The following is a 17,264-nucleotide window of genomic DNA, read 5'->3' as shown; positions in this document are numbered from 1 at the left end:
TAAAAAAATCATATCTCACTTATTTACCCCCTAAATCTGGGGGGAAAACCCCACAGGAAAACCCCTAAGTTGGGAACCGTGACTCAAACCGTAGCCCACTCTATGAACCATAGACTCAAACTCAATCTCAATGCGAGTTGCGACTGTCAACCAAAGAGTAGGTTTATTGCTCTGAGTTAATAATATATAGGGTACTGTCAACGGTCAAGTGTCAACCGTCAAAAAAGGCAAGGGATATGAGATGTTGGTTATTAAAGAATGAAGAATGAATTTTCTTTCCAATACAGATTACGACCTATAGGAAGTATTAGACTTCCTCCGAAAAAACACTCATGGTCTTCATTACTTGATTTGGTATTCTAAATTTAGTAAGGTTTAAAAAGCGCATAAGTTATTTATGAGGGGGGGGGGATGTAACTTGACTGCAAAGCTTGACTGTGTCAACCACTCAGAGGAATAAGTCAACCACGTGTCAACTTGACATATGTTGAGTGTTGACCGTTGACCCTAGTCCGCTGTCCGGCTAATTTTGCTGAGTTGGTTGTTTACAAACACGAGAAAATTTCATCGATATTATAGTACGATTTTTTTTCTTACGTGTTCTATTCTTTATTAAGTATAATATTTATGTATATGAAGTATTATATTTTATCTAAATACTTACAAATATTTAATTATTGGGGTTTCATTTTCTGATAAGATATTGTAGTTATATTTACATACCTACCTACCTCCTTTATCTTTAAATATAAGCAAGTAATATAGTAACAGTTAATTGGTTAACAGTTAACTCATACTTCAGCACTTGCTCTGTGATACTTCAGTTGAAAATATTAATGAAGTTGTTCTTTATTTCAGTTACATTGTAAATGTTCTGAAGTTAATCAACATGTCTGGGCAGGTATGTGTTATTTATAGATATTTTTTTATCAACGAAAATGCGCCTTTATTGCCAATAAATTTGATGAAAATATGTTTGGTGAATGAAATGAGTATGATTGTATATACAGTTTTATTACAGCCAAATTTCTTTAGGGCAAGCTTACACAGTCATTCTTAACCATCCTTATTACTGGGAATCTGTCTTCAGACTTCACTTATTAAATATATTGGTACAGTAGATACTAGAAACAGTAGAATTGCCCGTCCGACTATGGCTCTTCCGGCCTCCTCCACTCAAGTGACAGCCCTTGCGCATGTCGCTTCCAGGGTGAACCTTCAGTTTACCCACGTGTGGGCGTTAAAATGTGACACCACAAAAAAAAAACGACAACAGTAGAATTATACTTCTAGTAATATATTAGTAGTATGTGGGCTGAGTTGAAGATTAAAATATTTCTAGGGTAAATCAAAAGACTTCTGTTTCAATAATATATTCCAAAAATAGTTACATTTTATATGTACACTAGCTTACCGCCCGCGGCTTCGCCCGCTTTTCTAAAACTTAATAAATTATATACTAAAACCTTCCTCTTGAATCACTCTATCTATTATTAAAAACCACATTAAAATCCGTTGTGTAGTTTTAAAGATTTAAGCATACATAGGGACAGAGAAAGCGACTTTGTTTTATACTATGTAGTGATAGTGACTATGTTTTTAATATTTCAGATAGAGAAAATAGTGCAAGTGTACAAAACATTAGCTAAAATACCCTCTATTGTTGGTGGAAGATTGAACAAGAGTGGTACGAGGATCTCTTCTAAATGGTCAGTCAGAAACCTTGATAGAGGCAAGAATAGCCAGTATATTGTAGACTATGTACTCGACGGTGAACTGAAAGTGATTGCTGAGAGTGATTTTGGTGTAGATGTCAGTAATGAGTGAGTATTATTATTTCAGTTATGGAAGGCAGTTCTTGTATGATAAAAGTTATATTTTGATATCTTATATCATGAATATAGTTTTGGAATTCAGTGATATTAACTAATCTTAGTTTTAGAACACATGGTTTGTAGTAAAACAATAAGTGGAAAAAGCTAGTTCAACACTATAATATGTTCAATATACAGGGTGACTGGAAATTCGACGTGATCCTTCAAAGGGGTTACACTAGAGGTCATTTGCAACAAATTAAGTCCAGTTAACCAGGGGTCAAAAATGGATGGTTATTAAGCTATGACCCTTTTCTTTTTGAGGTGATGCAGGTTTTGGGCAAGTTGTTTTTTTTTTAAAGTGATCGCTCATTCTTTGGCATTCAAAAAAATATCAATTGAATATTAACAGTGTAGTAGTTTTTTCATAATTAATTGTTTTTTTGTAAAAAGGCAGAAAATTTAAAAAAAATCAAAAAACCGTCATAGCTCAATAACCATCCATTTTTGACCCCTGGTACCCCTTTGAAGGATCACGACGAATTTCCAGTCACCCTGTATATATTATAATTTTCTCTAAACTTGAAAGTAACCTTCTGAACTGTATTTTCTTGTTAGTTAACTGAAATATTGCAATGGGAATACTTTTCAATTTGTTCTTGTTGTTAGATAAATAGAGCTGTAATTCTGCAATATTATTAATGCTTCTGTTTTTTTACCTTTTGAAGTAAAAAATTCAGTAATAATTTAAACAAACCATATATAAAGCTATGTTTGTATCACTACAAATTATTTTCAGATTACTATCCTCTATATCTCCTAATGATACTTACAAAGCTATAATAAGAGAAGAAAACAACGGCAAGGACAGCAAAAAGTGCTTCCTCGAAGTGTGGTCCAAGAGCTGCCTGGCGCATACCATTGATTTAACTGCACTTGATGTGCATGGCGATGTTTATGATGATGGTATGAATCTATAATATAAAAATGAATCCCAAAATGTGTTGGTAAGCGCATAACTTGAGAACGGCTGAACCGATTTCGATAATTCTTTTTTTATTATATTCCTTGAAGTACGAGGATGGTTCTTATGTAGAGAAAACGTAAATATGTACCACGGGCGAAGCCGGGGCGGACCGCTAGTAAATAAATAAATATTTCAGGACAATTTTCACACACGGCACGATCTGATTCCATACTAAGATTTCGCTTGTGCTATGGAAACCAGATGGCTGATAAACATACATATATATATAATTTTAAATAAATACTTATATAGATAATTAACACCCAGACACAGAGCAAATATCTACGTTCATCACACAAATATTTGCCCCGGGTGAGAATCGAACCCACAGCCTCTGGCTTGGAAGGCAGGGCCACTACCAACCAAGCCAGCCGGTCGGTCGATATGTCGTCGGTCGGTATGTTAGTGTTATAGAGCTAGCGCGCACGAGCAACTTTGTCTCCGCAACTATTTTGTCTCTCCCATCAATTTGTATGGGGAGTTGCGTCGCTACGTGCGCGCACTTTCATACTAGCCCATGGGTGGGAGAGACAAAATAGTTGCGGAGACAAAGTTGCTCGTGCGCGCTAGCTCATATACTTTATTAGCTTCACCTGTATGTGACTGAGAAACTAAAATTTTAACCCAATTTAAATAGACAGAATTAAAAAAGGTTTAAACAGATTTTGAATGCAATTTATTATTCATTATATTATTGTCCCGACTTTTTGCAGCTAGCATGGTCATGGGAAGACCATGTTAGAATTTTTAATTTCTAAATGTATACTATATTTAAAATTATAAATATTAATATAGGTTCTACTATTCTTAATAGCCGAAGTGATTAAAAAAAAGTGGTTATACTCATGTGATTTGCTGATATAACACCTATTTTGAAATTAATATTAAGGCTGGAAGTATTAAATCAATAAAATAAATTATTATTTCACCTACAAGCCTATAATTAACGAGAATAAGTTCTTCTAAGAGCAGTGGTGGCTCAGTAGTGCGACTTCTGTCTTCGAATCGATAAGTCCGGGGTTCGAGACCAGGCGAGCGCGCAGGAAATAAATTGATTTTTCAATTTATGTGCGCATGTTGTAACATCACCACTCGAACGGTGAAGGAAAACATCGTGAGGAAACCGACATGTCGAAGAATTAAAAAGTTCGACGACATGTGTCATCCGCCAACCCGCACTTGGCCAGCGTGGTGGATTATGGCCTGTACCTTCATAGGAGGCCCGTGTCCCAGCAGTGGGAACGTATATAGGCTGATGATGATGATGATGAAGTTCTTCTTTAAGGTGAGTTTGGCAGTCTAGACTGGTCGCCAGATGAAAAGAGTTTGATATACATTGCTGAGCAGAAACCAAAGAAATCTGAGGCGTATATTAAAAGGAAGGCAGTGGACAGCGATAAGAATGAAGGTGGCGGGGATAAAAAAGTTACACCTGTAAGTAGATTTTGATATATTTAAAATATTATATTTTAACTCTATTAGTTACCTACACTTTTTAATGAAAAATGCAGTATTTATCTACGATTTAATCTACCTTCATTTAAAAAGAAATTCTGAACTGATTAACGTATTTTCGTAATCAAAATAGCGGCTAAAACAACAGTCTTTGTGTCATTAAATTTTCAAAAGACATTTATTTCAATGATTTATTGTGCGGTATTTTAGCTAATAATCTGAATGAAATATTTACAGGGCCCTAGAATTTGTATTTTCTAATTGCTTTTTTTAAAATTATGTTTATATTATAAACTCATAGGTGAATGTACCTAACATACACATATTAAAATCTATAAGGCTACTGAAAATATTTGTTATTGCACGCCTCATAAGCGAAGCGTTGAGGTGGGTACTACTGTCACTTCGCGCAAAACATCTGATTTTTCAAACTTAAAATGTCTTTATGTATCATACATTGCACTTGTAAGATAATACATACACACACATATTAAGAAAAAACACTATTTTTAACGTTCATGATATTTTTGATGTCATTTTTGTTATTTAAACTAGTTAAAAAACAGTTTAAAAAAGTTCTGTCTTGGACGTCCGTGTGTCTGTATGTGCGGATCCTTTTTCTTGTTAACACGATAGCGACCGAAATACTTTACTAATCGAGTCTTTTTTTTTCTCTTACGCTTGAGTATGCTCAGGAATAGAACCCTTTCATTTTTCAGGGCCTGATTCGATGTGGTTTAATTGTTATTAAATAAACAAAAATAATAATTAATAAATATTTATTAAAAAAAAATTATGAGGCGTGCACTTTTGGATTTTCCAAATTATATTTTATAATTATAATGATGGATATTTTCAGGGCGAAGAGTACATTTACAAACCGGACTGGGGCGAACAACTTGTTGGCAAGAAACAGTCTGTTATTGTTAAGTGTGACTTGGAGAACGAAGCTATTACTGTATTGCAAGGAGTACCAGATGATTTATGTCCCGGACAAGTAAATAAAATCTATTATGGTATAATTGGATGGTGATGATGATGACAATATTTTTGTATTTTTAATATTCATGAATGCAAAATTTCATAGACATGCTTACACTTTTCCTTTTATAAGATTAGCAATGGCTCAATGTTTATTATATTGGGATTCAATCAAAAAAATCGTTTGGCAAAATAAATTTGCAAGAACATTAAAATAATTATTAATAATTATTTGTTCCAGGTTCGATTCTCGCCCGATGGTAAAGGCATAGTCGGTGTAGCGTGGAAGACACAGGACCCTAGCCGGTTGGGGCTCATATACTGTACTAATCGAGAAAGCCAAATATTCTGGCTGTCTTTCGAAGGATCATATAGTATGTATTCAATTTAAGTTTGAGTTCTCATTTGTCTATCTTTTATAATAATTGCTTCGGTTTTTTTAAACTCGACAAACAAATGTCTAGACTATTTTCCGCATAAAACGCATGTGATGCGGACGCTTTTGTTAATTGCAATTTGCAAGAAGAAAGCTTGCATCTAGCGTCGAAACAATAAAAATATGGCCACGGAGCGTCATGCGGAGCGGCAACGTCGCGCCAGCCGCTCGTCGTGCGGTGCGGCAACGTCACTTTACCCGCTCGTATAGACTATAGATTACATGCATTTGTGATACTATGCGTCCATGTACAATATGAATTAATCATATTTCCTATAATATCATTATTTGGAACATATAACAGTTTATAAGTTTGAATATTATCAATTTTAATTTATAGTATTTTTTTTCCTTATACTATAAGAGTCTATCTTACAATCGCAAAGGAAACTGAATCTACAATGTATTTCCAGGAAGTCTAAGCAAATCGTCTGGTGTGTCAGTGCTATCTCCCCGCTTTTTACCAAACGGGGCCCTTGTGTGGTTACAGCGGGGCTCCGGGGGCCCGCATGATGCTTGTCATCAATTGGTTAAGTTGGATAAGGATACGGTAAGTTTTATTTATTATTTTGTGTTTTATTCTGGGACCCCTAGCTATGTAGTTGTAGTAGGGCTCCGGGGGCCACATTTTTCAATACACTAGCAGCCTTCCTCGATAAATGGGCTATCTAACTCCGAAATAATTTTTCAAATCCGACCAGTAGTTCCTGAGATTAGCGCGTTCAAACAAACAAACTTTTCAGCTTTATAATATTAAGTATAGATTTCCAAAGTACAGTAGGTAGTTAACGCATCCTCCACCTTAAAAAAATTACGATAGATTTAAAAGTTGGTAACTGTGCGAAAATTGTGTAATTTTAAGCGCGTGATGTTAAACCGCATTAAGAAATAAATAAATTAGAAAATATAATCCACTTTTATGTCGTGTTCGATACTTTTATTTAGTTTTACTAACATATTGTCATAATAGTTTTTATACTGTAAATCCATAATTTCAGATCGAAGAAATTGTAAAATCAGAGCAATCGGAAGTAAAAGAAACAATCCTTATAGACATAGTACAGACCAGTATTAAAATATCGAACGGTGATTTCTTCGGCGTATACACGCATAATTTGCCGGCCAAGTGTGTGTCGGCGGATGGGAAGAGGATCGTGTTTAATACCGTGAAGCAAGTGGAAGTTAATAGCTATGTTTTGGATATGGGTATGTGCAAACAAACAAAATAAATTTTGTGTTCTGTTGTGTTACTGAAATTACAAAATTCTGCATAAGTTAAATATTATATCAAAAATAGAAAAAATTCGATCACGAGGCGGGACTCGAACCCGGTCAAGCATCCGTCCCGGATTGGCGTGAAAGGATGCGGGTTCGAGTCCCGCCTTGTGATCGAATTTTTTTTATTCTTTATAAATTTATATCAAGAAAGTAAATAATATAAATAAGTTTGTCATTGAGATAAAACAAAATAAAATGTCTCCTTGCATGCAAATATTTTTGATCGTTATCTGATTTAGTTTGTAGTATATGTATGTATGTACTATGTATGTATACAATTAATTGAAGAATGGTTATGCATAGTGTGTGATTGTTGTGATTATAGTATTGATATTCTATTATGAATAATATATCATTACTAGCTTTTGCCCGCGGCTTCGCTCGCGTTAAGAAGTAATATTATAAATTAAGTAGTTTTAGAATTGTATAAATTTATAAAGAATAGAAAAAATTCGACTACGAGGCGGGACTCGAACCCGCATCCTTTCATGCCAATCCGGGAGGATGTCTGACCAACTCAGCCACTCGGGACCCGCCAGAGCGATCGAATTTATTCTATTCCTTCAGTTTTATGTGTCGTATATATCATTTCTAGCTTTCGCTTGCGTTAAGAAGTATTATTATAAATTAAGTAGTTTTAGAATTGATCAAAATCCTTTCTTAGCGGATGCCTACATCATATTAACATCTATTACATACAAACTTTTATCCCATATTCATCCCCTTAAGCGCGGAAAGGTTCTACTATTCTTTTTTGGCCTATTATTTATTTTTTGGTTCCATATAATTTTTTTAAATATTTTATTTTACAGAAAGCGGTGTAATAACTAACATTTCGCCGCAACAAGCTGGTTCATGCTCAGTACTTAGTGTAAGGTCTGATGTAGTGTTGGCCACCTTCTCGAATATAACCACTCCGGGACAGGTAATATTTGCTTTTAAATTATCACTACATAGTATAAAACAAAGTCGCTTTCTCTGTTCCTATGTCCCTATGTATGCTTAAATCTTTAATACTACGCAACGGATTTTGATTCGGTTTTTTTAAATAGATAGAGTGATTCAAGAGGAAGGTTTTAGTATATAATTTATTATGTTTTAGACAAAGCGGGCGAAGCCGCGGGCGGAAAGCTAGTTATTTATAGAAAAATAATAATCTATATGTAAATTAAAGAAAAGAGGTGTTTGTTAAACTATTTATAATTGAAGAAAGACTTAACTTATTTTAACGATTTTTCGTTCATTGGTATCGTCTTTGCGTACGCGCACGCACACATACGTACGCACAAGCATATAAATACATAAATAAAGAAAATACACACATACAAAAAAAACGCACACAGACCATAATTATTATTTTTTTATTTACATGCACTTTCGCATTTTTATAATACATAACTACCATTTTTCCATATATCAAATTTTATATTTAAAAATTCTTAATAAACCTAAATATTGCAGCTATACGTAGCAAAATTACCCAGCCCGGGATCAGAACACAAGATACAGTGGAAGCCGGTGGGAACACCAACCCCTGTACCAGAGGGGTTGAGCAAAGCCGAAGTGAAGTATATGTATCTAGAACATGAGAACCGTGATGATGACGTCAGTGAGTAACTTTTTTTTTTCTATATAGTTAAGCTCTGTCTGAATTTTTTATCAAAACTGATATTATAAATTAAGAAAGTTTTGTAATTTTGTTATCATAAATTGAAGAACTACCCATTGATTTATACACTCTTTTAAAATTAGAAAGCTATACACATATTATATATTGTATAGGTACCGAGTAATATAGCCTATTTCCTTATCTCGCGTCAATAGACGAAGCTGTAATGCTACTAATAAACTAAAAAAATAACAAATTTCAGAAACATTCACGGCGATATATATAAGTGGGGCTACAAAGAAATGTCCGCTAGTAGTGTGGCCGCACGGCGGACCGCATTCCGCTTTCGTGAATGCGTTCGCGCTTGAAACGGCCATGTTTCATTTGTTGGGTGAGTAATTTTTATGAGATTTTTTTATTGTGATGATAGCTAGCTAGCATTGATGTATTTTGAACTATTTAATTAATTTTCTTTGAAAAAAGTCGTTCAATTTTTGACAATTAAACTTTTATTTTTTCTGTCTTTTAAACGTCAATTTCGTATTTTTTTTTAATTTTCAAGAAGACATTTTTAATTTCATCATCTTAGAAAACAAGAAGTTGAAGTGTCCATTATAAAATATTTATCGATTACCGTTATTTATGTATATATATATGATAATTACTTATTTATGTAGCTAAATTTATAGATTTTATTTAATAAATCTCTATTTATCAAACAAAAACATCACATTCATAAAACTGTATTTTTACACAATCCACAACACGAAGATTTTATTACACCCCAATTTGCAGGCTTCGCGAGCGTGCAAATAAACTACAGGGGTTCGATCGGCAATGGGGATAGCTCCGTGCGATTCTTGCCTCGACGAATCGGACGCGCTGACGTCATCGATTGCAAGATGGCGGCCGACGAAGTTATAAAAAATTACTCTATAGATGAGAAACAATTGTGTTTATTCGGCGGTTCTCATGGAGGGTTTTTGGTGGCACATTTGAGTGGACAATATCCAGATTTCTTTAAAGTGACTGTGTCTAGGAATCCTGTTATTGATATAAGCTCTATGGCCTCCGTTTCGGATATACCGGATTGGTGAGTGGAAGACTAGAACGATTTTGTTATTATTGTAATTCTTTTTAGCCAAATGTTGCAAAGTGTTGCCAAAAGGTGTTTTTATAAGGCTATACGGAAAAAAATAAGACGAAAATTTTTAACGACAGTTTTTACTATAGTTGTGAGATGTACGGCGTGTGCGTGTTTTTCGGTCTGTCTCTCTTTCTCTTATAGAACTTCGTTCCATCCGGGTGTCCCTTGACTTACTTTTAAATCACAATTAGTGATACTGCTTAGTGCGTCAGAGCGTGTGAGTTCGTATTGGAGAGTTTTGTACGCGTGAGTGTGGGGGTTGGTTTTTATGTAGTGTGTTACTATTTCGTTGATTTTGGAGATTTGCATACTTACTTTTACTTTGTATAGATTTGTAACAGAGTGCATTTAATGAAAGCGGTGGTCTTTAGCTTGGTTGGAATGGTTGTGAACAATTGGATATATTTGCGGGTAGACTATTGACGTCCTGAAAACAGGTGCAAATGAAAGATACCTGGAAACAGATTTATATTTTAATTGTTATTGAAAACTCGGAATATATGTATAAACATAACATCTAATATTGGCAATCTATGTATTGTAATGTTACGTCAAATGAATACACAATAAATATCGAAGATTCGTTTTGTATAAAGTGTGTTTTAAAAAATTCATAGACACAATAATTTATGCACAAATTATTATTATTTATTATATGAGTCGTTCATGTTGATATTCAAACACAATTAAATTATATCAGTTGTGACTAACATTAAATTCTCACAAATATGTATATGACATTTTATCTATATTTATAATGGACGCTTCTCTTTTTTTGTTTAAGAACGTGGTGGAAGTTCTTCATCAAATTTTCATAAAGTTTTGGTCTAAATGTCTTCTTGAAAATCCACACAATATTTCCTAGCTGTGATCTGAAATAAAAGAAAAACAATTCGCCTAGGTTTTTCTGCGCTTCGCCTAAACTTCCGAGGATCTACAGGCAATGGAGACGCTAATGTGCGATGTCTCATCAAAAATATTGGAGTTTACGACGTCCAGGATTGTCTTATATCCTTAAAAGAATTAAAAGAAAGATTATCCTTAAAAGTAAAAGATATAGTTTTATACGGGGGAAGCTATGGTGGTTTCCTTTGTGCCCATTTGGCTGGACAATACCCAGAAATGTTTAGGGCTATGGTGTTAAGGAATCCTTTGCTCGATTTGGCGACTAAGGCTAATTATGCTGATAATCCGGACGGGTGAGTTATATTATAGTAAGATTTTGGGTAATTATTAAAAACGTCCCCGTCGTAATATGTACAATAATGTGAAATTTATATCCCATAGTTATATACAGGTGTATTCTAGTTCATATTCTGGTTTCTTTGGCGGGGTCACGGCTTTTATTGTCACACATGTTATCCTTCTTATGTACTACGTAAAGGTTGACAACTAAGTTCTATTTATTCTTACTAATTTTCGCTATTATGGTAAAATTTTTGTGTTTGGAGATAGGAGGCTAGATAGGGACATAGGCTAATTTTACTGCGGTGAAACGTCTCATTCCCTATTGAATTTTCTTCGGCTAAGCGGGCGGAAAACTAGTCTTCTGTATGTCTTCTCGATAGTATAAGATCTCACGAATCGCAGTAGTACTGTCAATACAGGTTAATATCGTCGTCGCATGGTGTGGGAAATGGGATATTGATATTGATTTGGTCAATTTGTATGTATAGTTTATTATACACAAATTTTCACAAGTATTTAATTATTTAATATCCTGAATATTCTTAAATATATCATTTATCCCTATAATTATAATGGACACTTCACTTATTTATATTTGATACGTAATACGAGTTATCATCACTTTTTTTCCTAAAAGGCTCAATCTTTCTTTCAAATTTCTTCTTGAAAATAATTTCAAATTTACTCACAAATAAAAGTAAAATCTATTTGCTTAGGATTGTCCACGCTTCTCCTAAACTTCCGAGGGTCTACAGGCAACGGAGACGCTAATACGAGATGTATCATCAAAAATGTTGGAGTTTACGATGTCCAGGATTGCCTTTTATCTTTAAAAGAGTTGAAAGAAAGATTATCTTTTAAAGAAAAAGATACAGTTTTATACGGGGGAAGTTATGGAGGTTTCCTTTGTGCGCATTTGGCTGGACAATACCCAGAAATGTTTAGGGCTATGGTGTTAAGGAATCCTTTAGTTGATGTGGCCACAATGGTCAATTATGCTGATTGTCCAGATGGGTGAGTCAGAGACCTTATACATAACTAGCTCTAACATACGACTTTGCCCCCGGGGTTAAGGAAAATTAACAGTATAAGCGCCATCTATCGGAATTTCTAAAATTTAAAGTGATTCTAATACAAATGGATATTCATCCATTTATATAAGGGATTCCTTTGTATAAGGATCCATTTGTATACTTGTTTGGGAATGAAAAGTATTGCAGCGTTAAAAAGTAGCCTATAATACTCTCTAGACTCCTAGTTTCTACCTATCTCTAGTCACAAAATTCATACCATAATATCGCGTCTTTGCGACGTGCAAGGAAGACAAACACACTTTCACAAAAATTTATTTTTGTTGCATTAATATTGATTTATTGGTTTAAATTCTTTTTATTGTATCAGGGAATGAGCGTTAAGTGTTTTTATAGGGATCGTTAGTTAGGTTATGTATTAGAGAGGGAAAGTACAGGTAAATTAGCTTGGATAAATTTTTGCGTTTGTAGTAGTGTATGGTCAGCAAATAAAATAAAACAACATTTTATTTTTAGTTTTTATTTTATACAGGGTTACTTGTAAAACACCAGCAACCTCGCAGGACAAGATAGCTAACATCATAAATAACAACATTTGTTCTACGACTTTTGGCATAACGCAATAAATTATTTTTAAATGATTTTTTAAACTTTTATTGTACTCTCCTTACATTTGTAAGTCTATGTTCTATTAATTATCGGATGGACGACGCGACGCCCCCTTCCCCCTCTCGTTCGCTTTTTGTTTACGTAATTTTTGGGAGGCGTAGAGTTTATAATATTCAGACGGAAAATTAAATGAATATTTATTTTTGTATGAAAATAAAATCTAACAAATTATCAAAAGTCGAAATGTTGTTACTTATGATGTTAGCTATCTTGTCCTGCGAGGTTGCCGGTGTTTTACAAGTAACCCTGTATATATAAGGGATTTTAAATTAAACTATATGTGTTTCTCCTCTGAAAAAGATGAGACTTTATTTTAATATTTGCACATTTAACATACATATAACTTTTACATTAACAATGTTACTAAAATGAAAAATTTACTAACCTGAAAAAGAAACGACATTTAAAGTTTAATTCTTTAGTTTGAGAAGTCAAAGGCTTGCCTCGACCATGTTTTAACACTGGAGCCATATTGAATTAACAATATAAAGTTACAACACTTACACACAAATTAAACACTAGTTATGGCCCTGCCTTCATACAAAACTGCTGAATACGCCGTTCGCACGGGAATAGAATGTGGATGCGATTTCCCTTATAGCATCCAAGCTTACGTCTTTATAATTATTAAACTGTATAAATTCATTCTTTAACTCCGGTCTGCATCGTGCAGACATGGGTGTAAAAGTCTCATTTTAGCTATTAAATGTAGTTTTTAAGTACATCTGAGTTTTCATTTGGGGCCTCCGGCTGCGGGACATGTAATTCACTTCAACAAATATTATAACAATAATAACAAATAATAACAACAATCAACAAATACAAAATTTATCAATTAAACTACGTACATAATAATTATAATTTTTGAATGAAATGTGCTTTATGTTCTAACGCTACCAAACGACTGCACGTGGCACCTGCGGACAGCGTAAACTGGTTTATTCTGGTTTTGTGCGTGTTTCCACTTTCCACTATCAAGTGACGATTTATTTATTTGTTTTGTTTCGTAATTATTATGGTCAAATATTAATTATGAAACAAATTATTATGGACACGATATTTTATTGTTTCACGGTAGTCGCCTTGTCGTTTGCTCAAGGACGTAAAATTGAATGATATATTTTTTTTTATAAAGTCAAAACCATTTTCTTTCAAATAAAAACTTGTTTTTATTGAAAACAAAAGTGTTGCTAGGAATAAGTATAAAGTTAAATAGTAATGTTAGGATATCGAAACATTTTTGTATAGGCCAGAACGATATAGTGGAAACGCGCTCTAAGATCTGAGTAATATACACACCACTACATATGCAAAAATTTCTCCAAGCTAATTTACCTGTATGTTTCAAATGGAAGATTGTACGTTGAGTTGAGGCTATAGTGTACGCTTTACTTGAAAGATTTATAAATTATAAATTTGCGCGAGTGTGCAAGTTTTTTGAGACTTTATATTGAACCTAACACTAATATACAATACTACCTTTTTACCTGTCTTATGTTTCGTATGCACTTAGTGTGATGTTCTTATAAAATTGTCCAATCTATCTTTTTTTAAATGTTATATTTTATTTGTGATTTTGAATTATCATATCATATAAAAAAAGAACTTTCCCAAGATGAAGAATTTATATAAAAATAATAAAAATCTGGCAATTTATTTGGATTTGACTGTTTTTCGTAACTCAAGAACAGCTCTATTTAACGAACTTCAACAAAACGACACTTAATGCCGCACGTTTATTTAAATTGCACTCTGAGGATTATTTTTTATGAGAAAGGAGGCAATAGAACAGACGCGACGCCTGATGGTAAGCGATCAGTGTCGCCCTTATGCACCCACCCAAACCTGGGGACATTGTGAGTGTATTGCCGGCCTTTTAGATAGGTCCCCAGATCGTAATTGACTTATTTATCTATTTTTCATATTTAAACACTTGATGCTTAGCGACATTTTCGGATAAATAACTATCTTTCCACCCACAGGTGTTACGTAGAAGCCGGTATCGATTTCAACCAATCCGGGCCCGTCACAGAAGAAGCTCTATTATCCATGCGCCGTTGTTCCCCCATAGTGCATGTACATAAAGTGAAGACACCAACCGCGCTCATGTTGGGCTCAGTGGACAAGCGTGTGCCGGCCTACCAGGGGCTGGAGTATGCGAAACGGCTGCACGCTAATGGATGTGTTTGTAGGTGAGTGAAAAAAAATCTGCTTAGTTTCTGGGTTTGGGAGGATAAAAAAAGACGTGTGGCACTCGGGGACTGCCGCGGTGAAGCTATTGCAAAGCATGCCTTCAAGCCACACCTCCGAGCCCGTCGGAGTGGGGAGCGTGAGGTTTTTTCGTTACGGAATTTTTCGATTCGGTCCCCGTGCTCAAGGCCCGCGATAGAAGGCCCGCTATGCAATAGCTTAAAAAATACAAAAAATGGGCTAAAATTTGCTTCTTATACATTGAACAAACAATTAAGTACACATTTACGTACAGTAAATAACTAGTAGTACTTAATAACTAATAATAACGCTCAAAAAATGTCCGACGCAAACTCTACCTGCGAGTGTCTCAGGCAGAGTTTTATAATAGCGATACAATAGACTTTGAACCTAACTGTCACGAAATAAGGTATACATTTCAATGAATATTTTTATTTTTGACATTTTAATTAGTCACATTTTAGTGAGTCTAGTTGTTGCGACGTGAAAAATGAAAGTAAGCAACATTTGCGTCTCAACTAACCTCGTCCAAAAATTGATCTATTTAGATATTTTTTTAAGAAATTGTTTTTGAATATGTTTTTGAATATGTTTTTTATTTTGTAATATTATTTTTATTTACAGAGTTTTCATGTATGAAGACAATCATGCTCTGCGAACGCAATCTGCTGAAATGGATAATCTTATTAATGGTGTGGAATGGTTCCTTACGCATTTGAAAAATTAAATTTAGTTTAGATTTTTATTTGCATTTTTTTAGACGTTTTCTGTTAAGTTTTCCTGTGTTTATTTTCAATTTACTACATTTACATATTTAACCGACTTTTATTAGTGTATAGTGGAATCAAAAGTATTAAAAATGTCTAAAAATACCGCCATGATACCAGGGTCATTATATTTTAAGGAATATTATCGTTTCTAATTATTCAGTTTTATGGCAAAACGCAGTCACGGATTCGTTATTGTATAAGTTCTTTAGATGATAAGAATATAGGTATTGAAGCTTCCGATTTGTATTTAAAACGGGTATTTTTGAATAAATTTTGAAGAAAAACATGTTTTTTATTTTTTCCGTATTCTTAAGATTTATTAATACCTAATCACAAAATTGTAAACTTACTGGCATGCCCCGCGGCATGGTTTTTAATTTTCATCCCTTATTTTATTTAATCCTTAAAAAATGGGCTATATTTACCCATGGTTCTTTAACCATTTTTAATTTCAAATTTCCACCAAATCGGTGCTGCGGATTAGCTGTAAATGCGTTACAGAAAAATAAAATACATTTATAAGTTTACTATGGATTTATTTAAATTTCTGTTCCATACAAAAATCACCGATCCCCATAAAATTATGCGATACTTTATCGTATTCGATATAAAGACGATTAACATGACATGTTCTATACCCTCGCCAATAAAACAAGGGCTAATAAAATACTATAATAATTACGATATGGTCACCGGTGACAGGTGTGCACGTCATGTGGTTGGTCACCCTATTCCGTCATGCTATGTAGGGTTGTCACTCGCTAGTTTTAATATTTTATGATAGTGTACTAGAACAGTTTGTCGATACATAATAATTTTTAAGGTGTGTGGAGTGTAACAATACACCTTTTCACTTAAAAACTAATTGCATTATCTCTTAGCTCTAATTTATAAAGTACAAATACTTACATGCGTTATAATAACATATAATATTATGCTGCTTCATAAATTAAAAATATATATTTTTCATGTAGATAAATAGGCGACAAGGCCAAAGAATGTAAAATACTTGTGTACGAATAAGATTTAAGTACCTACATAATATCATGATTAAACCTACGAAAAAGTATCTAGCCAAATTATAAACCGAAATTGACAACCCTGTGCGATACACTTTCGAGAATTGTTCCAAATAAAAATCTGAAACAAACCACGTGACTCAATATAAATCAAAGTATAATAACTGCGACTATAACTTGTAAAGAAGTACAAAAATCTGCAATTTTTCGTGCCCAACCCATCTCTAACTTAAAGTAAACCTACGCTTCAAGGACTAGAGTTCAAAATCGACTGGCTAAAAGTACCCTAAGCGTTTTATGACCGTTTTACAAGCAATTTAGTACAAGTGGTATCAAGGGATGGTATTGGTAATTTTCGGCTTCATTTGCGTACCTATATGTGCTTAAGTGCTTTAGACGCTTCGTTGGTTACACCTGGTGGAAGGAACCTTTAGGGCTAAAATAGACCTTAAATTCTAAAAAAATAGGTATCTATTGTATTGATTAGCTATTATGCAACTGCATTAAAGGGGTGTTTTTTTTTCAAGGCTCATGTGTGGAAGTTATCTTAAAATTAAAATTAGTTCATAAATAGTAAAGAGATTTGAATGCATAGGCTGTCTGTTTTAATAGAAAATCTTGTTTTCGTA

The 17,264-nt window shown here is 33.8% G+C and overlaps 1 protein-coding gene across 4 annotated transcripts; it reads left to right on the top strand.

The window, feature by feature from the left end:
* Window positions 1-498: 498 nt before the first annotated feature.
* LOC149906285 (acylamino-acid-releasing enzyme-like) lies at window positions 499-15,900 on the top strand. 4 transcript variants are annotated; one of them, XM_090104312.1, is made up of 15 exons: window positions 499-578; window positions 859-901; window positions 1,612-1,823; window positions 2,614-2,780; window positions 4,127-4,275; window positions 5,156-5,293; window positions 5,519-5,651; window positions 6,127-6,263; window positions 6,712-6,919; window positions 7,804-7,916; window positions 8,453-8,600; window positions 8,863-8,991; window positions 9,396-9,693; window positions 14,618-14,827; window positions 15,471-15,900. In XM_090104312.1, the coding sequence occupies exons 2-15, from the start codon at window positions 890-892 to the stop codon at window positions 15,571-15,573; spliced, it is 2,157 nt and encodes a 718-aa protein (XP_089960438.1). In that variant the 5' UTR covers window positions 499-578; window positions 859-889; the 3' UTR covers window positions 15,574-15,900. The 4 variants fall into 4 exon arrangements, with proteins under 4 accessions (XP_089960438.1, XP_089960436.1, XP_089960437.1 ...); XM_090104310.1 differs by lacking the exons at window positions 499-578; window positions 859-901; window positions 9,396-9,693 and adding an exon at window positions 11,652-11,949 and having other exon boundaries at window positions 1,594-1,823; XM_090104311.1 differs by lacking the exons at window positions 499-578; window positions 859-901; window positions 9,396-9,693 and adding an exon at window positions 10,649-10,946 and having other exon boundaries at window positions 1,594-1,823.
* The last annotated feature ends 1,364 nt before the right edge of the window (window positions 15,901-17,264 follow it).

The sequence above is a fragment of the Colias eurytheme genome, chromosome 8 (genome assembly GCF_061535395.1).
Source record: "Colias eurytheme isolate Ceu_HAF_F1 chromosome 8, ilColEury1 Martin Lab GWU primary, whole genome shotgun sequence".
NCBI lineage: Eukaryota > Metazoa > Arthropoda > Insecta > Lepidoptera > Pieridae > Colias > Colias eurytheme.
The sequence above is the reverse complement of the archived record's forward strand: the minus strand, read 5'-3'. Positions and strand labels throughout refer to the sequence as shown.